The sequence below is a fragment of the Bos taurus genome, chromosome 7 (assembly GCF_002263795.3).
Source record: "Bos taurus isolate L1 Dominette 01449 registration number 42190680 breed Hereford chromosome 7, ARS-UCD2.0, whole genome shotgun sequence".
NCBI classification, from domain to species: Eukaryota; Metazoa; Chordata; class Mammalia; order Artiodactyla; family Bovidae; genus Bos; species Bos taurus.
In genome coordinates, this window is record NC_037334.1 from 16,969,334 (window position 1) to 16,996,163 (window position 26,830).

The window sequence follows — 26,830 nt, forward strand, 5'->3', positions numbered from 1 at the left end:
ATGTACACCTCCAAAACAGGACAAGATGAGTTAGGAAGGTTTTATTAGGTAAGAAGCCTGGAGGAATGGGTAGACTAGGGGCTGTGTCACTCCCTCAGCTGCCTCCTCACCCTGTGTGGTTCAAGCTGAGCCTCTGACCACAGACCTCTGCCCAGAGATCAAGACCTGACTCCGCCTCCCCGACCCAGATGTGTTAGGCCAGTCACTGGGGCAGGGGGTCCTCTCCACTGTCACTGCAGCCTCCTTCACCAGGCGTGGCCGTGGATGAATCAGGGGACAGCTGGTGAGAGAGGTGGGGGGGAGGTTCCTGTCAGTCTCCGGCAGACAGGACACTGGGTTTCAGCCCCCCTTAACACTCAGAGATGCTTAAGCTACTGGAGGTCACTTGTTTTCACCGACCCTAAGTGGAACCCCCCCTTGCACGGTAGAGCCAGGCTGCCAGGATTTGAATCCAGCCTCTGTCCCATCTGACCTGGAAGAGGCACTTGACCTCTGTGGTTCTTTTCCCACACATGTACAGGAGAGTGCAGGAAGGGGAGACTGGTAGGGCAAGTTTAATTAGGAAAATGCTGGCACTTTTGCTTATAAGCACCTCCCTTTTGGGGACAGACTGAATCCTCTTGCCCTGCTCCCTAACTCTAAAGCGAAAGTGTTAGTGACTCACTTGCTCAGTCATCTCCAGCTCCCTGCAACCCCATTGATTGTGCCTGCCAGGCTTTTTTATCTATGGGATCTCCAGGCAAGAGGACTAACTCCAAAGGATGCTTTTATTCCTTTGCTCTGGGCCTGTAATGGGAGTCCACAGACATGATGGTCTGAGCTAGGTCTAACAGCTCTTGTCTGACCTTAGGGCAAGCCCCCCTGGAGGCCTCAGGCTCATGACCTTCACTTTACATGTGAAAGTGTGTCTAACCCTTGGGGTGTTCTGAAGATTGAACATCAGACCCAGGTTCCTGCCACCCAGTGCTCCCTCTGTGGGTGCACAAAGAAAAGCCCCTTTTCTGGGAGCACACTTGGTATCCTTGAGCTGTGCAGCTGGTAAACTCCATTTCTGCAGGATGGGGTCGCACTCACCTGGGAGCCAGGCTGGCCTGAGCTCAGGTGGGCATGCAGCAGAGCGGCCACCTCGTCCTGCTCAGCCTCCAAGGCAATGGCCAGGGCACTGGTGCCCTCCTGAGGGATCATAGAGACAGTCAGGTCCCTGAATCAAGGCACTACTACCCCACACCAGCCCCATGGTGGCTCACGTTGTCCAGGAGGGCAGGGTCACAGCCTGGCTGGGCCAGCAGCAACCGCACAGTGTCTAGGCGCCCATACTCGCTGGCGCACATCAGTGCCGTGGCCCCGTCTGCATCTTGCACGTTCACGTCTGCCCCGCATTCCAGCAGGGCAGCTACCATGTCCTGGCGGCCGTGACTGATGGCCAGCATGAGGGCTGTCTGTCCTGTCTGGGGAGAGGGAAAGAAGGGGACAGGGCTGGTGTGGGCTCTGCAGGAAAGGGAGGGGGGTCTCAGAGACTTGGCTCCGGAAGTGAAAGTGCCACCTGGACTCAACCAGGGAGGAGGCATCTATGCACCTGGCTGGCCTTGGCGTTAACGTTGCCCATTTGAAAGAGTCTCTGGACCACAGCCATGTCCTCCTCTCGCCCCACAGAAGTAAGTGCCGCCAACATGAGGGCAGAGTAGCCAGCTCGATTCTGGTGGTCAATCTTGCAGACCCCTAGGAAAGCGAAGAGGCATCAGTTCAAGAAGCCGACACCTAAATTTGTCCACTCACTTCCCTCCAAGCATCAAGTTCACCATCTGTTTAGCCAGCTTGGTCACTGAGGGTCATGCATGATTTTACTTGTTCCTCTGCCTTACAAGGCTCTTCCCTCTCCAGGAGCCATGTGGCCCTTCTCACCTTTAGAGTTCTGTTTCCATCTCACTGAAAGGTTTCCTCACCTCCCTATTACAAACAGGTTTGGAGACTTGGTTCTGTCCAAACCATCGTATCCCCCAGTACCTAGAGCAATACCTCCCACTAATTGTTCAGTCACTCAGTCGTATCTGACTGCAACCCCATGGACTGCAGCACACCATGCCTCCCTGTCCTTCACTGTTTTCTGGAGTTTGCTCAAGTTCATGTCCATTGAATTGGTGATGCCATCCAACCATCTCATCCTCTGTTGCCCTCTTCCACCTTCAATGTTTCCCAGCATCAGGGTCTTTTCCAATGAGCTGGTTCTTCGCATCAGGTGGCCAGAATACTGGAGCTTCAGCATCAGTCCTTCCAATGAATAGTCAAGGTTGATTTCCTATAGGATTGACTGGTTTGATCTCCTTGCAGTCCAAGGGACTCTGAGTCTTCAACACCACAGTTGGAAAGCATCAATAAAAGGACTACTGTCCACAAAGCCACCATTGTTAGTTCCCCAGAGAACTGTCAGCTGGGCCCCCCTGGTGTCCCAACTCCATTCCAGTTTCCACACAGCAGCCAGAACAAATCAAAAGAAATTTGGCCCCATCACATGAATTTGAGCAAACCTCCAGGGCAAAAGAGCCTGGCATGCTGCTGTCCATGGGGTCACAAAGAATCAGATACGACTGAGCAACTGAACAATTCCATATGACTAGTATCCTCAGAAGAAACAGATCGCCATGTGATGCTGAAGGCAGAGATGAGCTGCCATCAGTAGAAACTTGGGAGAAAGGCATGGAATAGTTTCACTCTGACCCCTAATAATGAACCAGTCCTGTGAACTTAATGGCGTCCTGAACTGCAACACAATTTGTTCTAAACAAATTGTGGCACTTTGTGGTACTTTTTACAGCAGCCCTGGGAAACAGCTTGGTTGTTGCTGCCTGTCCTTTACAGATGAACACAAATGTCAGCTCCATTTCCTCTAGGGTCAGTTCTGTTGCCATCTTGGCCCCCTCCCACACATCATAGCACCTACCTCTGGATCTCATTCCCCAGGGTGTTCAATGCTTGGGTATCCCCACCATTCTGAAAGCTCAAGACTAGGTGCAGTTTGGGGAGATGAATGGTGGGAGAGGTTTGGGGAAAGCAGGGGATCAGGGTATTGGAGTAGATGTCCTAGTCAGAGGAGATCTGAGACAGTGGGCTGAGAAGTAAACAGTTTTAAGTCACAGCGCTTCCCTGGTGGTACAGTGGTTAAGACTGTGCTGCCAATGCAGGGGTCCCGAGGTTCCATCCCTGTTCAGGGAGCTAGATCCCACATGCTACAACTAAGATTTCGCATTCCACAACAAAGATCCTGCATGAGACAAGACCTGGTACAACCAAGTAAATTTTTTAAAAAGGTGGGATAGTTAAGTCAGGACTAAGGGCATCCCCCAGTTGTGTGGCCTATTGTCTAGGTGTCCATTCCTCTCACAAGCCTCTGTGACCCTGGTGGAGGATGTTAGGTGCAGAAGAGGCTCAAAGTAACCACAGTGGGGTGTCTGCAGCTCGCCAGGCACCCCATCTATCTTCCCCCGCCTGCTTTTCCCTTCTGAGGCCTTGCTAAGGAAGGATCCTAAACTAAAGGATTACCCTGTTTCTTGATTCCCTTCCCTGATTTTATCTTGTCATGGCCCTTACCTCTGTTGGAAATTATGTTTGATACTTATCAAGTAAAACTGATCCTTCTCTCCACTCCCTACACGCACCCGCCCAGAGCTCCCATTCATGAAAGCTCATTCATTCAACAAACACCAGAGGGTCTACTGTGTGCCTCAATGAAGTCTGATAAGCAAGCAGGATGAAGTGAGGGAAGGGCAGCAGGAGGATTTTGAGAGAGTACATAAAGGAGAAGTTAATAACAGGCCAGAGGGGGAGCAAGGAGACAGTGCAGTGAAACTGGGTGGGAGCAATGGCTACTGGTCCCACGAGCCCCAAGGATTGTGGGAGTCGGACAACAGGAGACAGTGACCTGAGATGATGGGAGGTGAGAGTTTAGGTGAGAATGCCAGTCCTCCTCTGCATCCTTGGCAGGTGTAGGATGGCAGTGCCAGCCCAGCACTACCCAGATTCCCCCTTCCGTGGGTCCCTATTCTCTAGAGCCCTCCCCACCCCTCCTCAATGCTGACCCGTATCCAGCAGCAAGCTCGCGATGGCCAGGTTCCCATGGGACACGCTGTAGTGCAGGGCTGTGTTTCCGTTGCCATCCGCCAGGTTCACCACGTGCTCCAGCAGCTCTCGCCCCAGGCGCGCCACCGCGCCCAGGACCCCGGCCACGGTCTCCGCTTGAGAGCGCCGCTGGCTCGACACCCGAAACCACTCCTGGGCCACCAGGCGCGCCGCGCCCTGCCAGGACAGGAGAGAGACATCAGCGAGGGCCCAGGGCAGGTGTGGGGGCGGGTCTGGGAACCCAGGCAGGGGGGGTTGGTCCCTCCGTATTTGAAGAGGGGCGTGGACTCGTGGGCCGCACCCCTTTGGAGGAGGGAGTAGTGTCAGTGTGGGTACGCGGCCCCAGAGGGCAAGGATGCTCTCCTTCCCGAGGAGAGCCTCCGAGAGAACCAGGAGTGGAGGAAGACTGTGAGCGCTTGTCTTTGGGGAGTCCGGGATGGGGTTGGGGCCGGGGTGGACCCTTCTGGGGAAATCAGAGAAAAATCAGCCCTGTTCTGGGGCGGAGATCCCTTTGGAGACCTTGGTATCCATGGAGGGCCCTGGCGCGAGGTGACGGAACTTGGGGCCCCCTTAACTCTAAAGAAGGCGATGCTCTTCCCTAGGCGGGCATCAGACTCCTGTGACGGGCTCTCTATGCACTCACACTGTCGCGGGGGACCCCGCGGGGCCGGCTCAGCTGCCGCTGCAGGGCTGCACACGCCTCCCTCAAACGCGGGCTCAGTTCGCACCTAGGAGACGGAGAGGCTCCAGGAGAGGTCGGGATGGAGAGTGGGAAGGCGGGGGAAAGAGCAGCCGTCCCCATTCCGTGTCCCCCGGGCAGCTCACCTCCCCTGCGCACCCGGCTGAGGTTCCTGCTCTGCCTCCGGCTCAGCGTCCCGGTCCTCCTTGCCGCTGGGAGCGCCAGGGGTCTCGGAGTCGGATGCCGCGCCGCTGTCGTCGCCTGAGCCCGAGGAACTGCTCCTCGGGGGCTCGGCAGCACCATCCTCGCTGTCGCCCTCGCTGGACGAGCTCTCGTACCTGGGAGCAGGGTGGGAGGTATATGCTGAGCCTCCCCCGTGGGCTCAGTCTGGTGTCCTGCGAGGTGGAAAGTGGCTGTCCCCATTTTACAGATGTGGACACTGAGGCCTGCCTAGACCACGCTGCGAGCAAGGGGCAGAGCTGGGATTCAAAACTCCAGTCTATGTCCCAGCAGATGCTGCCATGGGGAGGGGAAAAGTGCTCACTCTCCATTGAGGACCCCAACAAACTGCAGGCTCTTTGGTCCGGGGCTGGTTTGGCCACCAGGTTTACCGTCTTTCCTCTTCATGATGGATTTGAGGGTGCCTGGCGGAGATCAGATGAGACACTGAGTTCGAATTCAGCGGCCAGCAAGCCAGGGCTCAGCGAGAGACGGGGACTCACCCGCGGGTGCCACGGCCCTGTCTCCATCCGTGGATCCGAGGGGGTTCTCCGGCATCGGGGCTGGGGCCTCCTCTGGAGCATCGGTCTGCGTGGTCTTCTCCACATAATCCCACGAGGTCTGGGTGGTAGCCACGCACGGCTGGGGCCGGGACGCCTCGGCCTCGGCCTTGGCCTCCTCAGCAGCCTCGCGGGCTTCCTCCAGCTCGCACAGCCGGCCCCGCAGGAGCTCGCTCACCCCGCGCTGATGCTCCAGGCTGGCGCGAAGTAGTTCCAGCTCGCGCTCGGCGGCCGCGGGCAGCCCCAGCAGAGCTTCCGTCACCCACGCCTCCGCCTCGAGAGTCTCAGGTGCTGCCCCCACGCCGGCCTCCTGGGTCTCCGGCACCGCCTGGACTGCCGCCTTTTGGGTCTCCGGCACGATCTGGGTGCCTGCCTCCCGTGTCTGGGGCGCCCGGTCGAGACCCGGCGGCGCACCCTCGCTGTGGCTAGAAGCTGACCCGTCCGGGCCGTCAGCCCCGGGGCTGGCCCTGGCGCGAACGCCGCGCTCAGAGGTGGCCAGGCGCTCGGTTAGCCGCCGCAGCTGAGCAAGCTTGTCCGGGCGCCCCTCGGCCTCCCCGTCGGACTCCGGCTGCCGGCGCGCAGCCAGCAACCGCGCCTTCTCGGCGCGCAGCGCGCGCACCTGCTCCTGCAGCTCGGGCAGCGCGCGCGCTTGTTCCTCGAGCTCGCGCAGGCGCCGCAGGGCCGCGGCCATCTGTTCGCGCACCAGCTGCAGCTGCGCTGGGCCCGGCGAGGCCAGGGCCGGATTGGGGGCAGGGCTGCTGTGGCCAGACCCGCGCGGGCTGCGCGGGGCAGCGCGGGCCGGGCTGGGCGCACCCTCTTGCGCCTGCGCTAGCTCCAACCGCCGGCTGGTCTCCAGGAGCGTGCGCTCGACGCGCGGGTTGCGCACGGGTGCGCGCGGGGACAGCGGCGGCAGCATCAGCGTGGACGGCGCACCCGGGGAGAATGCGCCCGGCGCTGCGCCATCGTCACTAGCCAGGGACTCGCTGGAGGTCCAGGCGCCTGGGCTGCGCGCACCTGCGAGGCCGGCCCGGGGCGCGCGGGGACGGCGCGCAGGCAGGGGCCCCGCAGAGCGGCGGGCAGCGGGGCCGCGCTCCAGCTCCTCCACATACTTGAGGAAGTCCAAGTCCAGGTGGAAGCCGTAGGGGGTCTCCACCGAATAGGGCGAGCTCGGGCTGCGGGCGCCCCCAGTCGCGCTGGGGCACAGGCGAGGGCCGCCCAGGTCTGCGAACATGACAGGGGCGTGGAGGAACGTCAGGCCGGGGAGACGCAGAGAGACTAACAAAAGGAGCGCCTCCCCACCGCCCCACGACATGCTTTCACGACGCCACCTGCTCCAAACCCTGCACACCTGCGGTTGCACACCGAAGTTTATACACCTATCTGCACCCCAAAAGTTGTGCATTCACGTGTTGAGCACCTACTGTGTACCAAACGCTGAGGACATAGCAATGAACAAGACAAGCATTCTTGCCCACTTGTAGGAGACAGATAAACACAAACGTTCAAAAAAGGTCCTTAGGGCAATAATAAAAATTTCAAGATGAAACAGAGAGCAACTGACAGGCTTTGGCTCTGGCTGTCCCAGCAGATTTCTGCGGAGGGAACTTAGAAGTTGAGCCCTGAATGAGAAGGAGAAAGCAGCTGGGACGGGAGGTTCCTAAAAGAAAACAGCGCGTGCAAAGGCTCTGGGGTGGAATGAACAGGGTGGACCTGAGTAAAAGCGGGATGGAGGTGAGAATGTGCAGAACAGAGTGAAAGAAGGGAGGAGGGAGAAGACTAGAAGAGGGGGACTTGGGCCAGACTGTGAGGAACCTTCTGGGCCACTGTGAGGAGCTGGAGTTTTATTCCACCTGTAATAGGGCACCAGAGGCAGATTTTAAGCAGGGCCAGGACATTATCCACCTTTATAAAGGGCCCTCTGACCACTCTGCAGAGGAGGGAACTGCAGGGCTGTGTGGGCATCTGGGTGCCGGGTGTGGATCTGTACACACACAAACACCATTTTGCGCACTTACCCGGCAGGTTCTGATTCAGGGCAAACTTGGCCATGTTTCCCGGAATAGCAGCCACCTTTTTCACACCCTGAAAAAGGCCCCCAGAGGGGTGAGGGTGGGTAGGGCTGGACCCTACCCCTCTGGCTGTGCCTCTGGGGTCTGTCTGGACTCTGCATGAGTAAACAGACCCAGTGCTCCTCTCCACCCCCCAACACCCCCACTACACACACACAGGTCCTCTCCTCCCTCCTCCCTCAAGTGGCCTTGAAAGTTTGGAATGAATGACTGTGGGGGCCCTCCTGTGCCAGGCCTCCTCAGCCTGCTGGGCGGGAAGGGCATCAAAAGAAGAAGGGATGGTGATAAGAGAACCAGAGCAGCTGGGGGCGGGGCAGGGGGCGGTGCTTTCCAGACCTGCGGAGATTTCTGTCAGTCCCTGAGGGAAATTAGAAACTGACGCTCAAAGGGGTGGAGTGTGATCATTCAGAGGAGGAAGGCGAGAGTTGGAAGCCTTTCGTGGGCTCATTAAAAACTCATCTGGTCAGATTCTGCATACTGAAAAGAAACAAACAGAAAACAGAATTCTTACATTTTTTTTTCCTTAGAGTGCAAACAAAATATAATTGTACATCCAAATTTATATCAGTGTCACTTGTGAGATCCTTTAGGAATGATGAAGAGTTCTCCAACAGAGGCACCAAGGATGCAAAGTCTCCTTGTGATGTCTCTACTGGAGTGCCACAGGGCTCTGCCCTTAGTTCGTGAGAAATTGTAGTGGAACCACAAGCACCCAGATTGTGAGAGCTGTGGCTATGTTTGGGGCTAAAGGGAGAGAGACTCTTCAGGTGATGTGATGGAGGCTCTAAGAAACTGAGGGAGGGGCTTCCCTGGTGATCCAGTGGTTAAAAATCCACCTGCCAATGCAGGGGACATGAGTTCAATCCCTGGTCCAGAAAGATCCCACAAGCAGTGGAGCAACTAAGCCCCGTCTGCCACAACTACTGAAGCCCACATGCCTACAGCCCACGCTCCACAGTAAGAGAAGCGACCACAATGGGAAGCCCGTGCACTGCTGCAATGCAATGAAGAGTAGCCTGGGTTTGCCGCAACTAGAGAAAGCCGCAACAACAAAGACGCAGTGCAGCCAAAAACAAACAAATAAAAATAAATAAATCTAAAAAGGAAACTGAAGATTGGGTCACATCTAATAATGTGATATTTAACAGGGATTTTTCCAGAACTTTGTTATTGAGTCCACCACAATCAAAGTTACTGTGCTTTGTTTCAGAAAGCACAGAGCAGGAAAGATGGGGCTTTGAAGAGCCCACAGGAAAAACCCTCAGAGAACTGCAAGCAGCTTGTATCGAGTGCCTACTCTGTGCCTGCTCTCATTTAATGTACCTCCCCCAGTATAAACCTGCAAGGAAGGATGGTTCCCCCTTTTCCAGATGGGGAAGCTAAGGCATAAAGCAATTAAGTCGATTACCTATAGGAAATGTCCTCAGACTGGGTTCCACTCATCTTCTGGGGAACTCTTGTCTGCCCAGCCCTCCACCAGCAGGTGCCCACCAGCCCCAATCTGTATGCTTCCTGACCTACTGCCATCTGCACTAACCACCTGGCAAATTTCCCCATCACCTCTTCAGGTCTCTTGCACTCCTGATGACCACCTGCATACCTAACACCCACCAACCACCTGTTGGCCCACCTGACTCATTTTGCTCCACGGCTGGGTATATGGGCCCACTCACCACCTCTGTCCAGCCTGGGTCCCTGACATCCCCCCCACCCCCACTCCCCAAGGGAGGAGGGAGTGGCGGGGAACTTGCCGTCCTGAAGCAGCTGTTTCCTGTCCCTCACACTGGCTATAAGGGGCCGGCCAGCGGGGCGGCACAGAGGACAGTCAGTGCCTCTCAGGACTTGTTTTCAGGAAGCTCTCTGGGAAGAGCTGGGTCATGGAGAAAACCTGGACTGGGGCTTAGGGGTCTGGGCTGGCCTCATACACAGCTGGCCAACTGCCTCAGTGGGATCAGCCCCTTGCTTCAGGGACCTGGCCACACCCAAATCCAAGACCCTGGGAATTCAAACAAACAAAAAAACAGCTCTGGGCCATTCCCAAGACCCAAACAAGCTGGAGCAGCCAGACCCAGAAGTTGGCCTGAAAAATGGGTGGATGCCCCCCAAAAGATGCTTTTCTGGTGGCTAGATGGTAAAGAATCTACCTGCAATGAGGAAGACTTGGGTTCAATCCCTGGGTCGGGAATATCCCCTGGAGAAGGGCATGGCAACCCTTTCCAGTATTCTTGCCTGGAGAATACCCATGGACAGAGGACCCTGCCAGGTTACAGTCCATGGGCTCGCACAGAGTCGGACACGACTGAAATGACTAAGCAACAGCAGCAGCCCCAGGAAGAGTAAATAGCAATATAATAAAAACGTTTGCATTTGCTATGGGGGTAGCCTCGATTCTAAGCAATTTATGGCTATTAACTTAGTAAAAAAACAACAACAACAACAACAAAAAAACTCCTAGGCCCTTTGAAGTAGATTTTCTTAGCATTATTCTTTTCCCCCCTTCCCCATTGTGCAGATGGAGAAACTGAGACTCAGAGATGAAGTGACCCAGCCAAGGTTGTACATGGGCAGAAGCAGGTTTTTGAACCCAGCAGCTTTGCCAGTATTTCATTCTTGCCTGGAGAATCCCATTGCTAGAGGAGCCTGGCAGGCTACAGTCCATAGGGTGGCAAAGAGTCGGACACGACTGAAGCCACTTAACACACACACCCACTGCATTGCCCACTCCACTTGATAGCTTTCTATAAACAGCCCTCCACTCACCATGAGGGGCAAAGAGCTAGAGGGGGTCGGCCCTCCCAGCCTGCACTCCTGCCTGTCTCCTGCGTGTGTCCCTGATGGGAAGAGCAGGGCCAAAGTCTGGTGACTCCAGGGGTTGTACCCTCGCCAGAGCGGGGGCGGGGGGCGTGCAACCGCTCTCTCTTGTCCTCCGCTCCCTGCCCGAGGAGCTGTCACGGCTAGATCCACATCCTCTGCCTGAGACCCTTCATTAGGCCGTCAGAGTCGACGCCACACGCCCCCACTCCCGCCCCAGGGATTATTTTGGGACTCAGAGCTGTGATCGCAAAACCTGAGGGGTAGGGGAATACGGAAGGCAGTTCAGATCCCGGTCTTGGGGAGGGGGGCGTCTTCCCAGATTGAGGCTCTGGGTGGAGGCACCCCCTCTAATGTGGGGAGGGACTTTCAGACCCCTGAAGTGGGGTGGAGGCTGATGATGGTGCCAGGGGAGAGGTACTGAGGTCAGCACCCCGTCACCCCCATGTCCCCTTAGGACAGCCTCACAGAGACAGAGCAGTTTCCTGCAGGAAACGCTGCCGGGCGGTTCCATCCGCTGCCCATTGTCTGCCGGCCCCGGGGGCCATCCGTCCCTCCTCCCAACGCGGTTTCCGAATCACCCTACACACACACACTCAGGTCCAGAGCGAGGGGATGGACTCGGGTCCCCCAGCTGTCCCGGAGCGACTCCGGGAAAGGATCCCGAAGTCGTGGAAGCACAGGGGGCGAACGACCCCTCCCCCAGCACACTTCGCTCCTGAAGGGCGGGAGAAATGAGACCTCACGAATCCACAGGGCCCCAACTCTGCTCGCTCCCCACCTGGGGCTCCCAGTGTGGGAATGGGGGGGGGAGGGTCCCAGGCAGAGAACACTGTGCCCTCCCCATCGCTACGCGCTGAGCCAGCAGAGGGGCTGGAAGCGCAGCGCCCCGTCCCGGTGCGTACCCCTGATCCCCGCCCCCCAGATTCCCCATCGGTGCCCAGAAAGCTGGTGCTTTACCTGAAGCCGCAGCCCCAGCCGCGCCCGCACCCGAGCCCGCCCCCTCGAAGTTCGGGGACGGGTTATCAAGGCCTGGACCCTAACTGACAACCACGTCAGCCAACCAGGGCCCTTTGCTCTCCGAACTGCCCAATGGTGAGGCGGGGTGGGCCGCACTGGCCCGCGCCCAGGGTTTGGGGGCGGGGATAGGGGCGGGGCCTGGAGTGACGGTCTTTGAGGGCTTTCTGTCCAAGGTGGGGAGCTGAGTGCTGACCGGCTCAGGGCGAAAGGGCTTGGATCTCATCCACCGGGGACAGGGAGCCATGGGAAGACTCTAAGTAGGAAAGTTACCCGGTGGGACTTGTATATATGGAAGATCCCTTAGGTGGAAGCTGGAAGGACTGATGCTCCTTTCCCAGTGTCTGGGTGAGGGATCCGGACCCTGGATCTTTTCGACCTCAGGGTCTTCGTGCATGCTCTTCCATCTTCCTGAAGTGTTCTTCCCTGCACCTGTTCACTTGGCCACCTTCTCCTATCTTTGAGGGCTCAACTTATGTGTTTCTGTCTTCTAAAGACCTAACGTGGACCTTCTCCAGTTACGAACCTGATAGCTACTTTCACTATCTGGAAAAAAAAAAAAAAAAATATATATATATATATATATATATAATTTATTTGTATACTTATTTGCCATCTGTCTCCCAGTAAGGACAGGGAATTGATTGATTTTGGTCACTGCTTTATCCAGTGCCCCGAGCACACAGTAGGCACTTAATAAATGTTTATTGAAGACTCACAGACATAGAGAACAGATGTTGGTTGCTAAGGAGGGGTTGGGAGAAATAGGAAAAACTATTATATAGAGAATAAGATAAACAACAACATCCTATTGTATAGCACAAGGAGCTATATTCAATATGCTAAGTCACTTCAGTCTGACTGAGTGTCAGACTCTTTTGCGACTCCATGGACTATAGCCCTCCAGGTTTCTCTGTCCATGGGATTCTCCAGGCAAGAATAGTGGAGTGGGTTGCCATGTCCTCTTCCAGGGGATCTTCCCGACTCAAGGATTGAACCCGTGTCTCCTGCATTAGCAGGCAGGGTCTTTACCTCTAGAGCCACCTGGGAAGCCCGTGCTATATTCAATACCCTGTGATCATCCATAATGGAAAAGACTATGAAAAAGAATACATATATATATATATATATGTATATATATATGTATAACTGAGTCATTTTGCTGTAGAGCAGAAATTAACACAAAATTGTAAATCAACTACACTTCAAAAAAAAGTTTTTAAATGTTTGTTCAGAGAATGATTTGACATTACATTGAACTCTGTAACCCAGTTGGAATGTAGTATGATCTAAAGTGACCCTCCAGATCTTTTTCTCAATTAATTTAGCATTTATTGAGCACATACAGTGTTCCAGGCACTGTGCAAGTCCTTGAGGGGAACATAGTCCTTGCCATCCTGGGCCTCAAACCTGAGAGGAGGAGATAGACTTTCAAGTTATGGTTTATGCTAAAGGGGTGAGAGGGGTGGGAGCTGGAATCTATGGGAACAGAAAGGGGGGCACATCATTGACCTAGAGTGTCTGGGTAGGCAGCCTGCAAGGATGACACTTAGGAAAGGTGCTCCAGATAGTAGAAATTGCACATGCAACAGGTGATATGGTGAAATTTGACTAAGTCGTGATGTTGGTGGGAGGCGAGCTGGAGGGACAGGCAGAAGGGTATGTCTGAAGCAGCTCAGACTTAATCTGCTAAAATGGGGCCCACTGGAGGTAGGTTACTTTATTTCAGAGATTCATCCATTTGTCCCAGTGCCACTCTGTTTTAACCACAGTATCTTTAGAATATATTTTAACATCTAATACTCCACTTTTTGCAAAATTCCTGGGTTGTTTCCATTGTCTTTTTTCTTCTTCCAGATAAGCCATAGAATACTGTTGTTTCCCCCATAAAAACTATACTGGAATAGATAGATAGATATTACAAAACAGAAACATACTGACAGACTTCAAAAACAAATTTATGACTACCAAATGGGAAAGGTTATGGGGGAGGGGTAAGGGGGGAGGGATAGATTAGGATTTTAGGATTAACATACACATACTACTATATATAAAATGGGGCTTCCCAGGTGACGCTAGTGGTAAAGAATCCACCTGCCAATGCAGGAGACGCAAGGGACTCGGGTTCAATTCCTGGGACAGGAAGAGCCTCTGGAGTAGGATATGGCAACCTGCTCTAATATTCTTGCCTGGAAAAATTCCATGGACAGAGGAGCCTGGTGGGCTACAGTAATAGATAAACAAGGACTTACTATATAGCACAGGGAACTCTACTCAGTATTCTTTAATGACCTGTATGGGAAAAGAATCTGAAAAAGAATAGATACATGTATAACTGAATCATTCTGCTGTACACCTGAAACTAACACAACATTATAAATCAACTGTAGCACGCTCTCTCTGGAAGTCACTCAGTGGTGTCTGACTCTTTGTAACCTGCCAGGCTCCTCTGTCCATGGAGTCCTCCTGGCAAGAATACTGGAGTGGGTAACCACTCCATTCTCCAAGGGATCTTCCCGACCCAGGGATTGAACCTGAGTCTCCTGCATTGCAGATGCAGACGAAGTCTTTACCATCTGAGCCACCAGGGAAGCCCTAAATCGACTATCAGTTCAGTTCAGTTCAGTTCAGTCGCTCAGTCCTGTCCGACTCTTTGCGACCCCATGAATCGCAGCATGCCAGGCCTCCCTGTCCTGTCCATCACCAACTCCCGGAGTTCACTCAGAATCACGTCCATCGAGTCGGTGATGCCATCCAGCCATCTCATCCTCTGGCGTCCCCTTCTCCTCCTGCCCCCAGTCCTTCCCAGCATCAGAGTCTTTTCCAATGAGTCAACTCTTCGCATGAGGTGGCCAAAGTACTGGAGTTTCAGCTTTAGCATCATTCCTTCCAAAGAAATCCCAGGGCTGATCTCCTTCAGGATGGACTGGTTGGATCTCCTTGCACTCCAAGGGACTCTCAAAAGTCTTCTCCAACACCACAGTTCAAAAGCATCAATTCTTCAGCATTCAGCCTTCTTCACAGTCCAACTCTCACATCCATACATGACCACAGGAAAAACCATAGCCTTGACTAGATGGACCTTTGTTGGCAAAGTAATGTCTCTGCTTTTGAATATGCTATCTAGGTTGGTCATAACTTTCCTTCCAAGGAGTAAGCGTCTTTTAATTTCATGGCTGCAGTCACTCCAATATAAAAATTAAAAAGTAAATAAAGTGCATGCACACACAGAGTCAGATCCAAGAAAGCACACAAAATAGATGCATAACTTAAGACACTCCTGAGCGACAGTTCTCAACCAGGAGTGATTATGCCCCCTGGGGAACATTCAGCAATAACTGGAGCCCTTGCTGACTGTCAGGATGGAGTGGGGGAGGGCTGTTCTTGACCTCTACTGGGTGGAGCAGGGATGCTGCTAAACATCTCGTGATGCACATGACAGTCCCACACAACTAACTGTTATCTGACCTGAATGTTGATAGTGCTGAATCTGGGAAACTCAGCTGGAAGACAGACATCATTCTAACCCCCACCCAGGTCCACGAAGAGCAAATCACCAGCAACCCCAGACGCCCTTCCGACAGGCTGTGTCTCAATCACGGTGCTTCCTCACTCTGAAAAGCAACCACTGTTGTGACTTGTGTAATAATCACTGCCTGGTATTTCTGAGTAGTTTATCATGCAAGTTTGAATCTCTAGATACTGTGGTTTAGTCTTGCCCATGCAAAAAAAAAAAGAAAATGATATGTCTTTTAAGTCTCTTTTAATTCATGGGTTCCCCCTCCATCCCTTTTCTCCATTACAAATGAATCAGTTGCACAATTCAGGCTGTTTCCCACGGTCCGGGTGGTGTTGATCCCATCCTCATGGTGCACGCCGGCATGGTCCTCTGCCCTTCACCTTTCATGCAAATTGGCAGTTGTTTCCAGAACCAGGATTAGACTAGGGTTTAATGCCTTTGACCCGATGGTGAGTGCTGTTGGTTCCTTCAGATCAGGCTCACTCTCCTTGTCTCTCCTTGCATGAGGTTAGCAGCCATTGATGACGAACTTGTCGGAGGTTGCAAAGTAGTGATGTGTTCTTCTTCGCATTTTGTCCTTCTTTATTAGCTAAACTTCTTCCCTTGCAGATGCTTCCTCTTAAATTCCATTTGGTTACACTTTTCATGTAAAAGTGCTTGATTCTTTCCCTTTAGAGACTACTTTTCTAAATAGTGAATTAATTCCCCATAAACCTCTGAAAGTGACAGTCTTTTTTTTTTTTTTGAAGTTGGTTTAAAAATGGCCACCCAATCCAGTATTCTTGCCTGGAAAACCCCATGGACAGAGGAGCCTTGCAGGCTACAGTCCTTGGGTTGCAAAGAGTTGGACATGACTGAGTGACTGAGCATGGATGCATTAGTTTAAGATGTACAGAAAAGTGATTCTTTTCCATTACAGGTTATTACAAGACATTCAGTATAGTTCCATGTATTATATAGTAAGTCCTTCTTATTTATCTATTTTGTATGTAGTGTGTGTGTGTGGTGTATGTCTTTTAAACTCAAACTCCTAATTCATTCACCCCTATTTCCCTTTGGTAACCATAAATTTGTTTCTCTCCCCCCCCTTTTTTTTGGCTGCACCATATGGCTTGTGGAATCTCATTTCCCCAACCCAGGATTGAATCTGGGGCACAGCAGTAAAAGCACTGAGTCTTAAGCACTGGACCTCCAGAAAACTCCCTCCATAAGTTTGTTTCTATGTCTATGAGTCTGTTTCTTATATTTTCCTAACTAGCTGCTTTTAACATGTTAGGGTGCTATTGGGATTGTGTATTTGTGTTCCTTTGTTGTGTCCTGCCTTTTCTTAGACAGAAAGGAGAACAAACCAATCAATCCTAAAGGAAATCAACCCTGAACATTCATTGGAAGGACTGATGCTGAAGCTGAAGCTCCAGTACTTTGGTCACCTGATGAAAAGAGCGGACTCATTGGAAAAGACCCTGATGCTGGCAAAGACTGAAGGCAGGAGGATAAGAGGGTGACAGAGGATGAGATGGTTGGAGAGCACCACTGACTCGATGGACATGAGTTTGAGCAAACTCTGGGAGATGGTGAAAGACAGGGAATCCTGTCGTGCTGCAGTTCATGGTGTCACAAAGAGTCAGACACAACTGAGCAACTGAACAACAACAACCTTTTTTAGAAACACCAAATGAGATAAAGGTGGGAAGGTGAAAAAGAGATGGAGCTGGCGGTGGAAGGGGAGGCAGATGGAGGTGAGAACTCGCGAGGTGATAAAGACAGGACTTCAGGCTGGGTGGAACTATAACCAGGTTGAAAGGTGAAAGAGGGACCAGTTGAGGGGCAAAGTCATTATCCTTCCTCTCATGGCTCCCATCTCACTTAATATAAGGACTAAAATCAACTTCCCTGGTGGTCCAGTTGTTAAGAATCTGCCTGCCAATGTAGGGGACTGGTCATTCCCTGGTCCAGGGAAATCCCACATGGCATGGAGCAACTAAGCCCCTGTGCCACAACTACTGAGCCCTGGGGTGCAATTATTGCAGCCTGCATACCTAGAACCTGTGCTCTGGAGCAAGAGAAGCCAGCACACGGCAACTAGAAAGTAGCCTCCACTCACTACAACGGGAGAAAGCCGTGAAGACCCAGAGCATCCAAAAATGAATAAACTAAAATCCTTAGAGTAGTCCACAAGATCATGCCCTTAGATCATGCCCTTCATGATCTGCTCCTGTCACCTCTTTTTAAAATTTTATTTTTATTTATTATTATTATTCATCTTTTGTCCACACTGCATGGCATGTAGGATTCTAGTTCCCTGACCAAGGATCAAACCCATGCCCCTTGTGTTGGCAGCATGGAGTCCCAATCATGGACAGCCAGGGAAGTCCCTCCTGCCACCTGCTGACTTCTTCTCTCCTCTCTCTCACTGTTTCCCTTGCTCCTTCTGCTCCACTAGGCACAGTTCTGCCTCAGGGCATTTGCACCTGCTGCTCCATCTATGGGAATGCTCTTCCCATAGATGTCCACACAGCTTCTGCCTCACACCTTCTGATCTTTGCTCAAATGTCCCTGTGAGGCTCCCTTGGCTGCCTTCCCTGAATTCTCCACTCAACACACCTCCTTAGCCTGCATTAATTTTTTTCCCCTAGCACTTATAACATTCTTATACCGTGTCTGTTCCTCACTGGAATGTCAACCCCACGTGAGCAGGAAATTTTTTGTCTGTCTTCCACATTGCCTGGTCCCTAGAGCCTCAAACAATGCTTGGCACACAGAGGGGCTCTATAAATACTTGTTCGCTGAATGAAAGGAACAGAAGGTAAGCTTGAACATCACGTGGACCAAGGATTTCCGATAGGGGCTGGATAAGCATCCTAGCCTTGCCAGCCAGCATGGAGATATGTAACAGCAAGAAAGCACTTTGATTGGGTGGGTGAGGGATGAAGATGCAATTAGTTTTTTGTTTTTTGATTGCACAGCAGGTTTGTAGGATCTTAGCTTCCCCACCAGGAATCAACCCTGGGCCCCCCTAGCAGTGAAACCACTGAGTCCTAACTACTGGACTGCCAGGGAATTTCCCTTAGATTTCTCAAATAACTCCCCCACCCATCAGATTCCTGACACCATTCAAGGTAGAACATGTGACGTTTCTCTGCCACAGGCTGAAGCTGGAACCAGAGACGAGGAGAGCCAGGCTCCTGGCCACTCCGGCACACACATGAGCCTCTTGGAAGCCACCTTCAGCCCCTTTGCCAGGTCAAGGGCCTCGGAAATGCCAGAGCAGTTCCTGCCCAGGTCTGGAATGCCTGGCTGCCCCAGAGAGGCTCAGTCTGTCCCTCAACACTCACATCCCCAGCCCTGAGGGCTCATCAGCCCCAGGTGAGGGTCGCAGAGGACAGTATCCCCAGATTGCCCTCCATCCTCTTCCCGGGGTTCAAAATCTAAGCAGTCCACATCCTGTAAGTTTCACCACCTGAGTAGTTCTGGAATTCATCCCCATTTCCCCATCTAGTGAATCAAAGACCCTACCATCCCAGGCCTGTCTTTTGCCCTCCTGCCCTCATCTCCCAATGCATATTTGCAACTTTGAATAATTTGTATTTATCTCCAGGGGGGAATGTTTTGGGGTTTCACATGTCCTGATGCAGGGTTTACCAAGTGGTCCAGTGGTAAAGAAACTGCCTGCAATGCAAAAGACACAGGAGATGCGAGTTCAATCCCTGGGTTGGGAAGATCCCTTGGAGGAGGGCATGGCAACCCACTCCAGTATTCTTGCTTGGGAAATCCCATGGACAGAAGAGCCTGGTGGGCTATGGTCCCTAGGGTCACAAAGAATTGGACATGACTGAAGCTACTGAGCAGGCACTCATATCCTGATGAATCCGTTTCTGATCCTGATTGAAAGTTACATGGATGTGCATTTCAACCCTTTGGGGGCTTTTTGTTCGTTTGTTTTTCATTTTTGTGTTTATTTCTTTGGCTGCATCAGGCCTTAGCTGCAGCCTGATGGGATGCAGTTGTGGGATCTAGTTCCCTGACCAGGGATCAAACCTGGGCCCTCTGCATCAGGAGTGCAAAGTCTTAATCACTGGACTTCCAGGGAAGTCCCATTTCATCGCTACTCTTTCCATTTCACACATAGGTTAAAAGCAGCCTTTTGAGTGTATTCAGTGTTTATGTAGAACAATTATTAAAAGCAACCAATCAGGACAATTGATTCAGGCAAGAATCATCAATGGATGCTGAAACTGGTGAGTTAAAGTTTCATGAGAAACAAGGTACTTGCGTAGCTTCTCTGTATCTGCCCATAGGATACATATTTATGACAACGGAAAAGATTGTCATTTCACAGAGGAGAAACAGACAGACAATGTCTTAATCAAGGGATCATAGTTTAAATGACCAGTAATGTAGCAAAGGGACAAATCGAATCTTGATACACTGCATAGAAAGGGACACACTATCACTTCTGTGGTACTTCTTCCAAAGATGCTTAACCTGAATCTAATCACAAGGAAAATCAGACAAATGCAATGTCTCAGACAAGAACATTCTACAAAACAACTGGCCTATGACCTTCAAAAATGTCAATGTCAAGAAGTCTACAAATAACAAATGTTGGACAGGGGGTAAAGAAAAGAGAACTCGTCCATACTGTTGGTGGGAATGTAAACTGGTACAGCCACTATGGAAAACAGTATGGAGGTTCCTCAAAAAACTAGAGTTGCCATAGTATCCAGCAATCCCACTCCTGGGCATATATATCCAAACAAAACCACATTTCGTAAAGATGCATTCACGTCAATGTTCATTGCAGGACTATTTATAATAGCCAAGACATGGAAACAATCTAAACGTCCATCGACAGAGAAATGGATCAAGAATATGTAGTACATAAACACAGTGGGATACTCAGTCAGTTCAGTCGCTCAGTCGTGTCCGACTCTTTGCGACCCCGTGAATCGCAGCACGCCAGGTCTCCCTGTCCATCACCAACTCCGGGAGTTCACTGAGACTCACGTCCATTGAGTCAGTGATGCCATCCAGCCATCTCATCCTCTGTCGTCCCCTTCTCCTCCTGCCCCCAATCCCTCCCAGCATCAGAGTCTTTTCCAATGAGTCAACCCTTCGCATGAGGTGGCCAAAGTATTGGAGTTTCAGCTTCAGCATCAGTCCTTCCAATGAACACCCAGGATTGGTCTCCTTTAGGATGGACTGGTTGGATCTCCTTGCAGTCCAGCAGACTCTCAAGAGTCTTCTCCAACACCACAGTTCAAAAGCATCAGTTCTTCGATGCTCAGTTATAGAAGCAATGGTTCTCAACTAGGGGAGAGGGCGGAGATGGGGCACTCTTCTGTCATCCAGGGGAGATTAACTAACTTGTGAAGGCATTTTTGGCTGTCTCAACCAGGGATGTAGGGACATGTGCGCTACTGACATCTAGTGGGTGGAAGCTGGGGATGTTAAAAATCTTACAGTGCACAGGACAGCCCTCCACAGCAAAGAATTATCTGCCATCAGGGTCCAGAAGGTAGAGAAACCCTCTGTAAGAGAAGGTCATTTTTCTCGGGAAATATAAATTGAAGTATTTAGGAATAAGGGGGAGTCATGTCTATGGCTGGTTTGCAAAAGGTTCAGAAAAACATGTGTATCTATGTCTATACCTGTCTATATGAAACAGAGCAGGACGACTCTATGGTCCTTGCCCCCCCAGCCCCACCACCTCATGTCCTCTGCCTGCCTTTTTAGTCTGTGGAAAACTTTAGTCAAAGAATAAGTTTAATCAGTGAAATGCAGAAACAAAAGAAAACAGTCAAAGGAGGTAAAATCATAATAATGTGAAACAGAGTCAAGGACCTTTAGTTCTTTCACAAGGGCTGTAGATAATCTTCTGAGCCACACCCACTGAGCTGTCTTACAGATGCTAAAACCCCAGGTGGAGAAGTTAGCTACATGATGACCAGACTGTACTCATGCCATAAGCTGCCACAAGCTTGATAACTGGCCTCAAAGAAATGGGCACAAACAGACCCTGGAACTGAAGATTAACTGTACCCAAAACAACCAAGATGACACAGGTCAGACCACCGATGATCAATTTGAAGATGACTGTCAGGAATGACTGTTCTGTTTCTGCATGTGGCCTCCTCCTTCTGTCTATAAAAGCCCTTGCCCCACCAGTTGCTGGTGTTGCGGGAGTGGGCCTTTGGACAGACATCTGCATGTCCCCCACCCCCAGTTGCTAGCATCTGAAATAAAGCAAACTTTCCTTTCCACCAGCCTGGCCTGGTAATTGGCTTTTGGGCAGCGAGCAGTCAGACCCCACACACACTCTTTTGGTAACATATATACTCACCTGTGTGTATGTGTTCCTTAACCAGATTCCTCAAATGGTAATCTGTTGCCATGTTTGGGTATTATTCTTTTCTCAGTCTGTCTCTCTCCCCTCCCCCCCCCACCCCTGTTTCGCCCTGCAGGAACTTCTTGTTGCTGCTGCTGCTGCTAAGTCACTTCAGTCTTGTCCGACTCTGTGTGACCCCATAGACAGCAGCCCACCAGGCTCCTCTGTCCATGGGATTCTCCAGGCAAGAACACTGGAGTGGGTTGCCATTTCCTCCTCCAATGCATGAATAGTGTTCCTCAAACACATCAGAAACCTCAGGCTCTTTGCACTGGCTATTCCTTCTTCCTAGAATGTCCTTCCCCCAGATATCTGCCTGACTTACTTCTTCACCTCCTTTGCCTCACTACTCACACAGCCTCTTCTCCATGATTCGGGTCCAGACTTGTTGTTGTGGCTCAGTCACATCAATTTTTTGGCGCTCAGCCTTCTTTATGGTCCAAATCTCACATCCATATAAGACCACTGGGAAAACTATAGCTTTGACTATATGCACTTTTGTCAGAAAAGTAATGTTTCTGCTTTTTAATATGCTGTCTAGGTTTGTCATAGCTTTTCTTCCAAGAAGCAAGCACCTTTTAATTTCATGGCTGCAGCCAGGTCCAGACTACTCTATTTCAAATAGCCAGGGGACTTCTTTGGCTGTTCAGTAGTTTGAGCACCGCAGAATTGATGCTTAAGAACTGTGGTGCTGGAGAAGACTCTTGAGAGTCTCTTCTACTGCAATGAGATCAAACAAGTCAATCCTAAAGGAAATCAACCCTGAATATTCATTAGAAGGACTGATGCTGAAGCTGAAGCTCCAATATTTTGGCCACCTGATGCGAAGAGCCGACTGACTGGAAAAGACTCTAATGCTGGGAAAGATTGAAGGAAGGAGGAGAAGGGGACGACAGAGGATGAGATGGTTGGATGGCATCACCAACTCAATGGACTTGAGTTTGAGCAAACTCTGGGAGATAGTGAAGGACAGAGAAGCCTGTCCTATGCATGCTGCAGTCCATGGGGTCGCAAAAAATCGGACACGACTGAGCAACTGAATGACAACAGCAATCCTGTTTGATCCCTGGTTGGGGAACTAGGATCCCACCTGCCACGTGGCATGGCAAAGCTTTTTAAAATAAATAAATAAGATTTCCATCCTCCCCTCATTCCATATCTCCTTTCTTCAATTTATTTTTCTTCTTAATACTTATCACCATGTAACATGCTATACATTTTCTCTGTTTACTGTGTCTTTCTCACAGACACTGTGCCAGGCAAAACACATTTGTCCCCAGTGCTTGGAACGGGGCCAGGCACACAGTAGGTGCTCAATTCATTGACGAATAGATGAATTGCTGTTAAGTAAATGAGATGGTCTAACGAGAAGAGGAAGTGGGGGGCGGGGAGGAAGAGGAAAGTTGCCGCTCATCACGTCCACAGCTCCCTTTGACTCCTCCTTTGAATCGCTTATCTTCCAGGACAAAACCTCGAGGACACCCCCAGGGGACCTCTCAGACTTCAAGAGTCTCGCACAGGACAGGGGGGACTCAGCAGCCGGGAACACTGTCCTTTCCTCCCGGGGGCTGCTCTCTGATTCGCCACCAGGGGCGCTTCTCCCTAGCCAAATCCCAGGGTGCGAGGCTGGTCCAGGTATTACTTGGGAAGCAATTTTTCTTCAGAAAAAAAGAAACAAAAAGTCATATCTAGCTTTTTCTGTTACAAAAAATTTTAATTAGCCTGTTTATCATAGAAAATTAAAAAGCTAAAGAGAGAAATAAAACTTGGTGCACCAGCCCACCAATATTGAATCCACCAACATATTTTTACTTGAATCTTTTACGTATTCAAAAATTTTATTTTCACCTTTTAACTTTGAGCGTTGTGAACCAAGAAGTAGGGAGATGCTACTCAACTGTACACCTAAAAGGGGTAAAGATGGTAAATTTTGCATGATGTATCTTTTCCTGCTGGTCTTCCCAGTGGTCAAGAATGGTTGTGAGAACTGGAACATAAAGAAGGCAGAACAACAAAGAATTGATGTCTTTGAACTGTGGTGCTGGAGAAGACTCCTGAAAGTCCCTTGGACATCAAGGAGATCAAACCAGTCAATCTTTAGGGAAATCAACCCTGAATATTCACTGGAAGAACTGATGCCAAAGCTGAAGCTCCAGTATTTTGGTCATCTGACTCGAACAGACAACTCATTGGAAAAGCCCCTGATGCTGGGAAAGATCAGGGGCAGAAGAAGAGGGCATCAGAGGATGAGATGGCTGGATGGCATCACTGATACAATAAACATGAACTTGGGCAAACTCCGGGAGATGGTGAAGGACAGGGAAGTCTGGCATGCTGCAGTCCATGGGGTCCCAAAGAGTCGGACACGACTGGGCGACTGAAGAACAACAACATATTTTCCCAAAATGAAAAAAAAAGATTGTATAATCTGAACACCAGTTATCAAGTCTATTTTGTTTCATCTCCCACCTGGGTTCCCACTTCCTCCCAGTTGGATTATTTTGAAGCAAATCCCGGCCATTTCATTATCAGTAGATATTTGAGTATGCATTCTAGGAGACACAAATCACTTTTTTAGGACATTTCTTTAAAAAAAATACTACCCATATGTTGGGACTTCCCTGGTGGTCCCATGGCTAAGACTCTGTGCTCCCAATACTGGGTTTCATCCCTGGTCAGGGAGCTAGATCACACATGCCACAACTAAGACCCAGTGCATACAAATAAATTTTTTAAATTAGATTTAATTAAAAAATAAAAATACCCATATAACATTATCACACTTTTAAATTTCTACATCATCCAATGTCCAGTAATTTAATGTCCATAAATTTTATGATTTGTTGTTATCCTTTGTTTTATTATTTTAGAGATAGTTTGAATCAAGTTTCTCAAATATCCATACGTTACCTTTGGTTGAAATGTTTTTAAATCTCTTTTGGGGACTTTCCTGGTGGTTCAGTGGTTAAGACTCTGTGCTCCTAGTGCAGGGGGTAAGGGTTTGATCTCTATTCAGGGAACTAGATCCCACATGCCACAGCAAAAGCTCCTGTATACCTCAACTAAGACTTGGTGCAGCCAAATAAATAAGTATTTTTTAAAATTGCCATTGAATCTCTTTTAAACTAGAAATTCCTTGACGCACCCCTTTCCCAGTTTGGAGGCAGTTCATTGTTCCATGTCCACTTCTTTTTTTTTTTTTACTTTACAATATGGTAGTGGTTTTGCCATACATCAACATGAATCCGCCATGGGTATATACATGTTCCCCATCCTGAACCCCCCTCCCAACTACCTCCCCACCATCCCTCTGGGTCATCCCAGTGCACCAGCCCCAAGCATCCTGTATCATGCATTGAACCTGGACTGGCGATTCGTTTCACATATGATAATATACATGTTTCAATGACATTCTCCCAAATCATCCCACCCTCTCCCTCTCCCACAGAGTCCAACAGACTGTTCTATACATCTGTGTCTCTTTTGCTGTCTTGCATACAGGGTTATCGTTACCATCTTTCTAAATTCCATATATATGCGTTAGTATACTGTATTGGTGTTTTTCTTTCTGGCTTACTTCACTCTGTATAATAGGCTCCAGTTTCATCCACCTCATTAGAACTGATTCATATGTATTCTTTTTAATGGCTGAGAAATATTCCATTGTGTACATGTACCACAGCTTTCTTATCCCTTCATCCGCTGATGGACATCTAGGTTGCTTCCATGTCCTGGCTATTATAAACAGTTCATGTCTACTTCTAACTGTTGCTTTTTGACCTGAATACAGATTTCTCAGGAGGCAGGTAAGGTGGTCTGGTATTCCCATCTCTTTAAGAATGTTCCAGTTCGTTGTAATTCACATAGTCAATGGCTTTAGCGTAGTCAATAAAGCAGAAGTAGATGTTTTTCTGGAACTCTCTGCTTTTTCTCTGATCCAATGGATGTTGACAATTTGATCTGTGGTTCATCTACCTTTTTTAAATCCAGCTTGAACATCTAGAAGTTCTTGGTTTACAGACTGTTGAAGTGTACCTTGACTGAAACTAAAAATTGTCTCACCATCTTTTTGTTGTTTTTAGTTTTTTGCTTAAAAAGAAAAAAAGATTTGTCCACTAATATCTCTCACAGTTTGGATTGGGCTGACCCCACCCCTTTGGTGTCCTTTAAGATGTTCCCCTGTCTTCTGTATTTTGTAAACATTGGCAGCTGGATCTAGGTCTAGATCTAGACCAATGCTGTGTAATAAAAATATAAGGTGAGCCACAAATACGAATCACAAGTTTAATTTAAATTTTTCTAGTAGCCACTCTAAAAAGTAAATTAAAGAAGACAAAATTTGTTTTAGTCATTTGTAACTATTTATTTATTTCGGCTGTACTGGGTCTTCCTTTCTTTTGCCTGGGCTTTCTCTAGTTTCTCTCTCCATCACAGAGCTCAGGCTTCTCATTGCAGTGGCTAGTTTCGGAGCACAGGCTCCAGGCACTCTGACTTCAGCAGCTGTAGCACATGGGCTCAGTAGTTGCGGCCAGCAGGCTTCGTGGCTCAGCGCCATGTGGGATCTTCCAGGGCCAGGGATCAAACCCGTGTCCCCTGCACTGCAGGCAGATTCCCATCTGCTACACCACCGGAGAAGTCCCAGTTTTATTCATTTTTAATAATTAATTGTATTGAAATATAACTGATTTATGATGTGTTAATTCCTACTCTACAGCAAAGTGATTCAGTTATGCATACATATATATCCTTTTTCATATTCTTTTCCATTGTGGTTTATCATAGGATATTGAATACAGTTCTTTGTGCTATGCAGTAACATGTTGTTTACCCAACCTGTATATGAGAGTTTGTATCCACTAATCCCAAACTCCCAATCCATCCCTCGCCCACCCCTCCCCTTTGGCAACCACAGGTCTGTCTCTATGTCTGTGAATCTATTTCTGTTTCATAGATAAGCTGTGTCATATTTTAGATTCTACATATAAATGAAATTATATGGTATTTGTCTTTCTCTTTATTTTCTTTCTTTAGTTTAATCATTAATTTCAATCTAACACACCCAAAATTTGATGATTTCAACATGCAATACATATAAAAAACTTAGATATTTTACTTTTTTTTTTTTTAACCAAGTCTTCCTAATGTGATGTGTTGTTTATACTTAGAACACATCACATGACAACTTGGAATGGCCACCTTTCAAGTGTCTGACAGCCACAGGTGACTCATTGCTACTATTTTGGATTTTGGACATTCTAGAGATTTTTTTTTAGATTCAAGTTTGATTTTTCAGCAAGGTTACTTCATCAGTGGTGATGGGCACTGTCAAGCAGAGATGCAAAACTGCCTCCTTTTGTAATCCGAACATGAACAAATATCTTCATGAATAAATGAACAGGCCCACAGACATCCTGCCTGAGGTTGTTAATCCATTTCTGTGTTTCTCACCAGCCT

The 26,830-nt window shown here is 49.7% G+C and overlaps 1 protein-coding gene and 1 non-coding gene across 7 annotated transcripts; both read right to left on the reverse strand.

Moving 5' to 3' along the window:
* Nucleotides 1-26: 26 nt before the first annotated feature.
* On the reverse strand, nt 27-11,449 carry KANK3 (KN motif and ankyrin repeat domains 3). 6 transcript variants are annotated; one of them, XM_010806917.4, is made up of 12 exons: nt 11,412-11,449; nt 7,977-8,117; nt 7,587-7,653; nt 5,515-6,792; nt 5,337-5,436; nt 4,939-5,130; nt 4,757-4,841; nt 4,074-4,290; nt 1,577-1,719; nt 1,248-1,448; nt 1,075-1,173; nt 27-280 (listed from the first exon to the last, which is right to left on the reverse strand). In XM_010806917.4, the coding sequence occupies exons 3-12, from the start codon at nt 7,618-7,620 to the stop codon at nt 203-205; spliced, it is 2,427 nt and encodes an 808-aa protein (XP_010805219.1). In that variant the 5' UTR covers nt 7,621-7,653; nt 7,977-8,117; nt 11,412-11,449; the 3' UTR covers nt 27-202. The 6 variants fall into 6 exon arrangements, with proteins under 6 accessions (XP_010805219.1, XP_010805220.1, NP_001107235.2 ...); XM_010806918.4 differs by having other exon boundaries at nt 10,401-11,449; NM_001113763.2 differs by lacking the exon at nt 11,412-11,449 and adding an exon at nt 10,401-10,583 and having other exon boundaries at nt 1,069-1,173.
* Nucleotides 11,450-19,005: 7,556 nt separating this feature from the next.
* Nucleotides 19,006-19,078, reverse strand: TRNAR-CCU (transfer RNA arginine (anticodon CCU)). The gene has a single exon. It is a non-coding gene; the product is annotated as a tRNA-Arg (tRNA).
* Between the last annotated feature and the right edge of the window lie 7,752 nt (nt 19,079-26,830).

Excerpts from the sequence above, each read along its gene's own strand:
- KANK3 (XM_005208864.5), bottom strand. The coding sequence starts at position 6,973 with ATGCACAACTTTTGGGGTGCAGATAGGTGTATAAACTTCGGTGTGCAA. Across the intron at positions 5,131-5,336 it reads GTTGGGGTCCTCAATGGAGA|GTACGAGAGCTCGTCCAGCG; the intron begins GTGAGCACTTTT and ends CCCTGCTCCCAG. Across the intron at positions 4,291-4,756 it reads GCGGGGTCCCCCGCGACAGT|GGCGCGGCGCGCCTGGTGGC; the intron begins GTGAGTGCATAG and ends CTGTCCTGGCAG.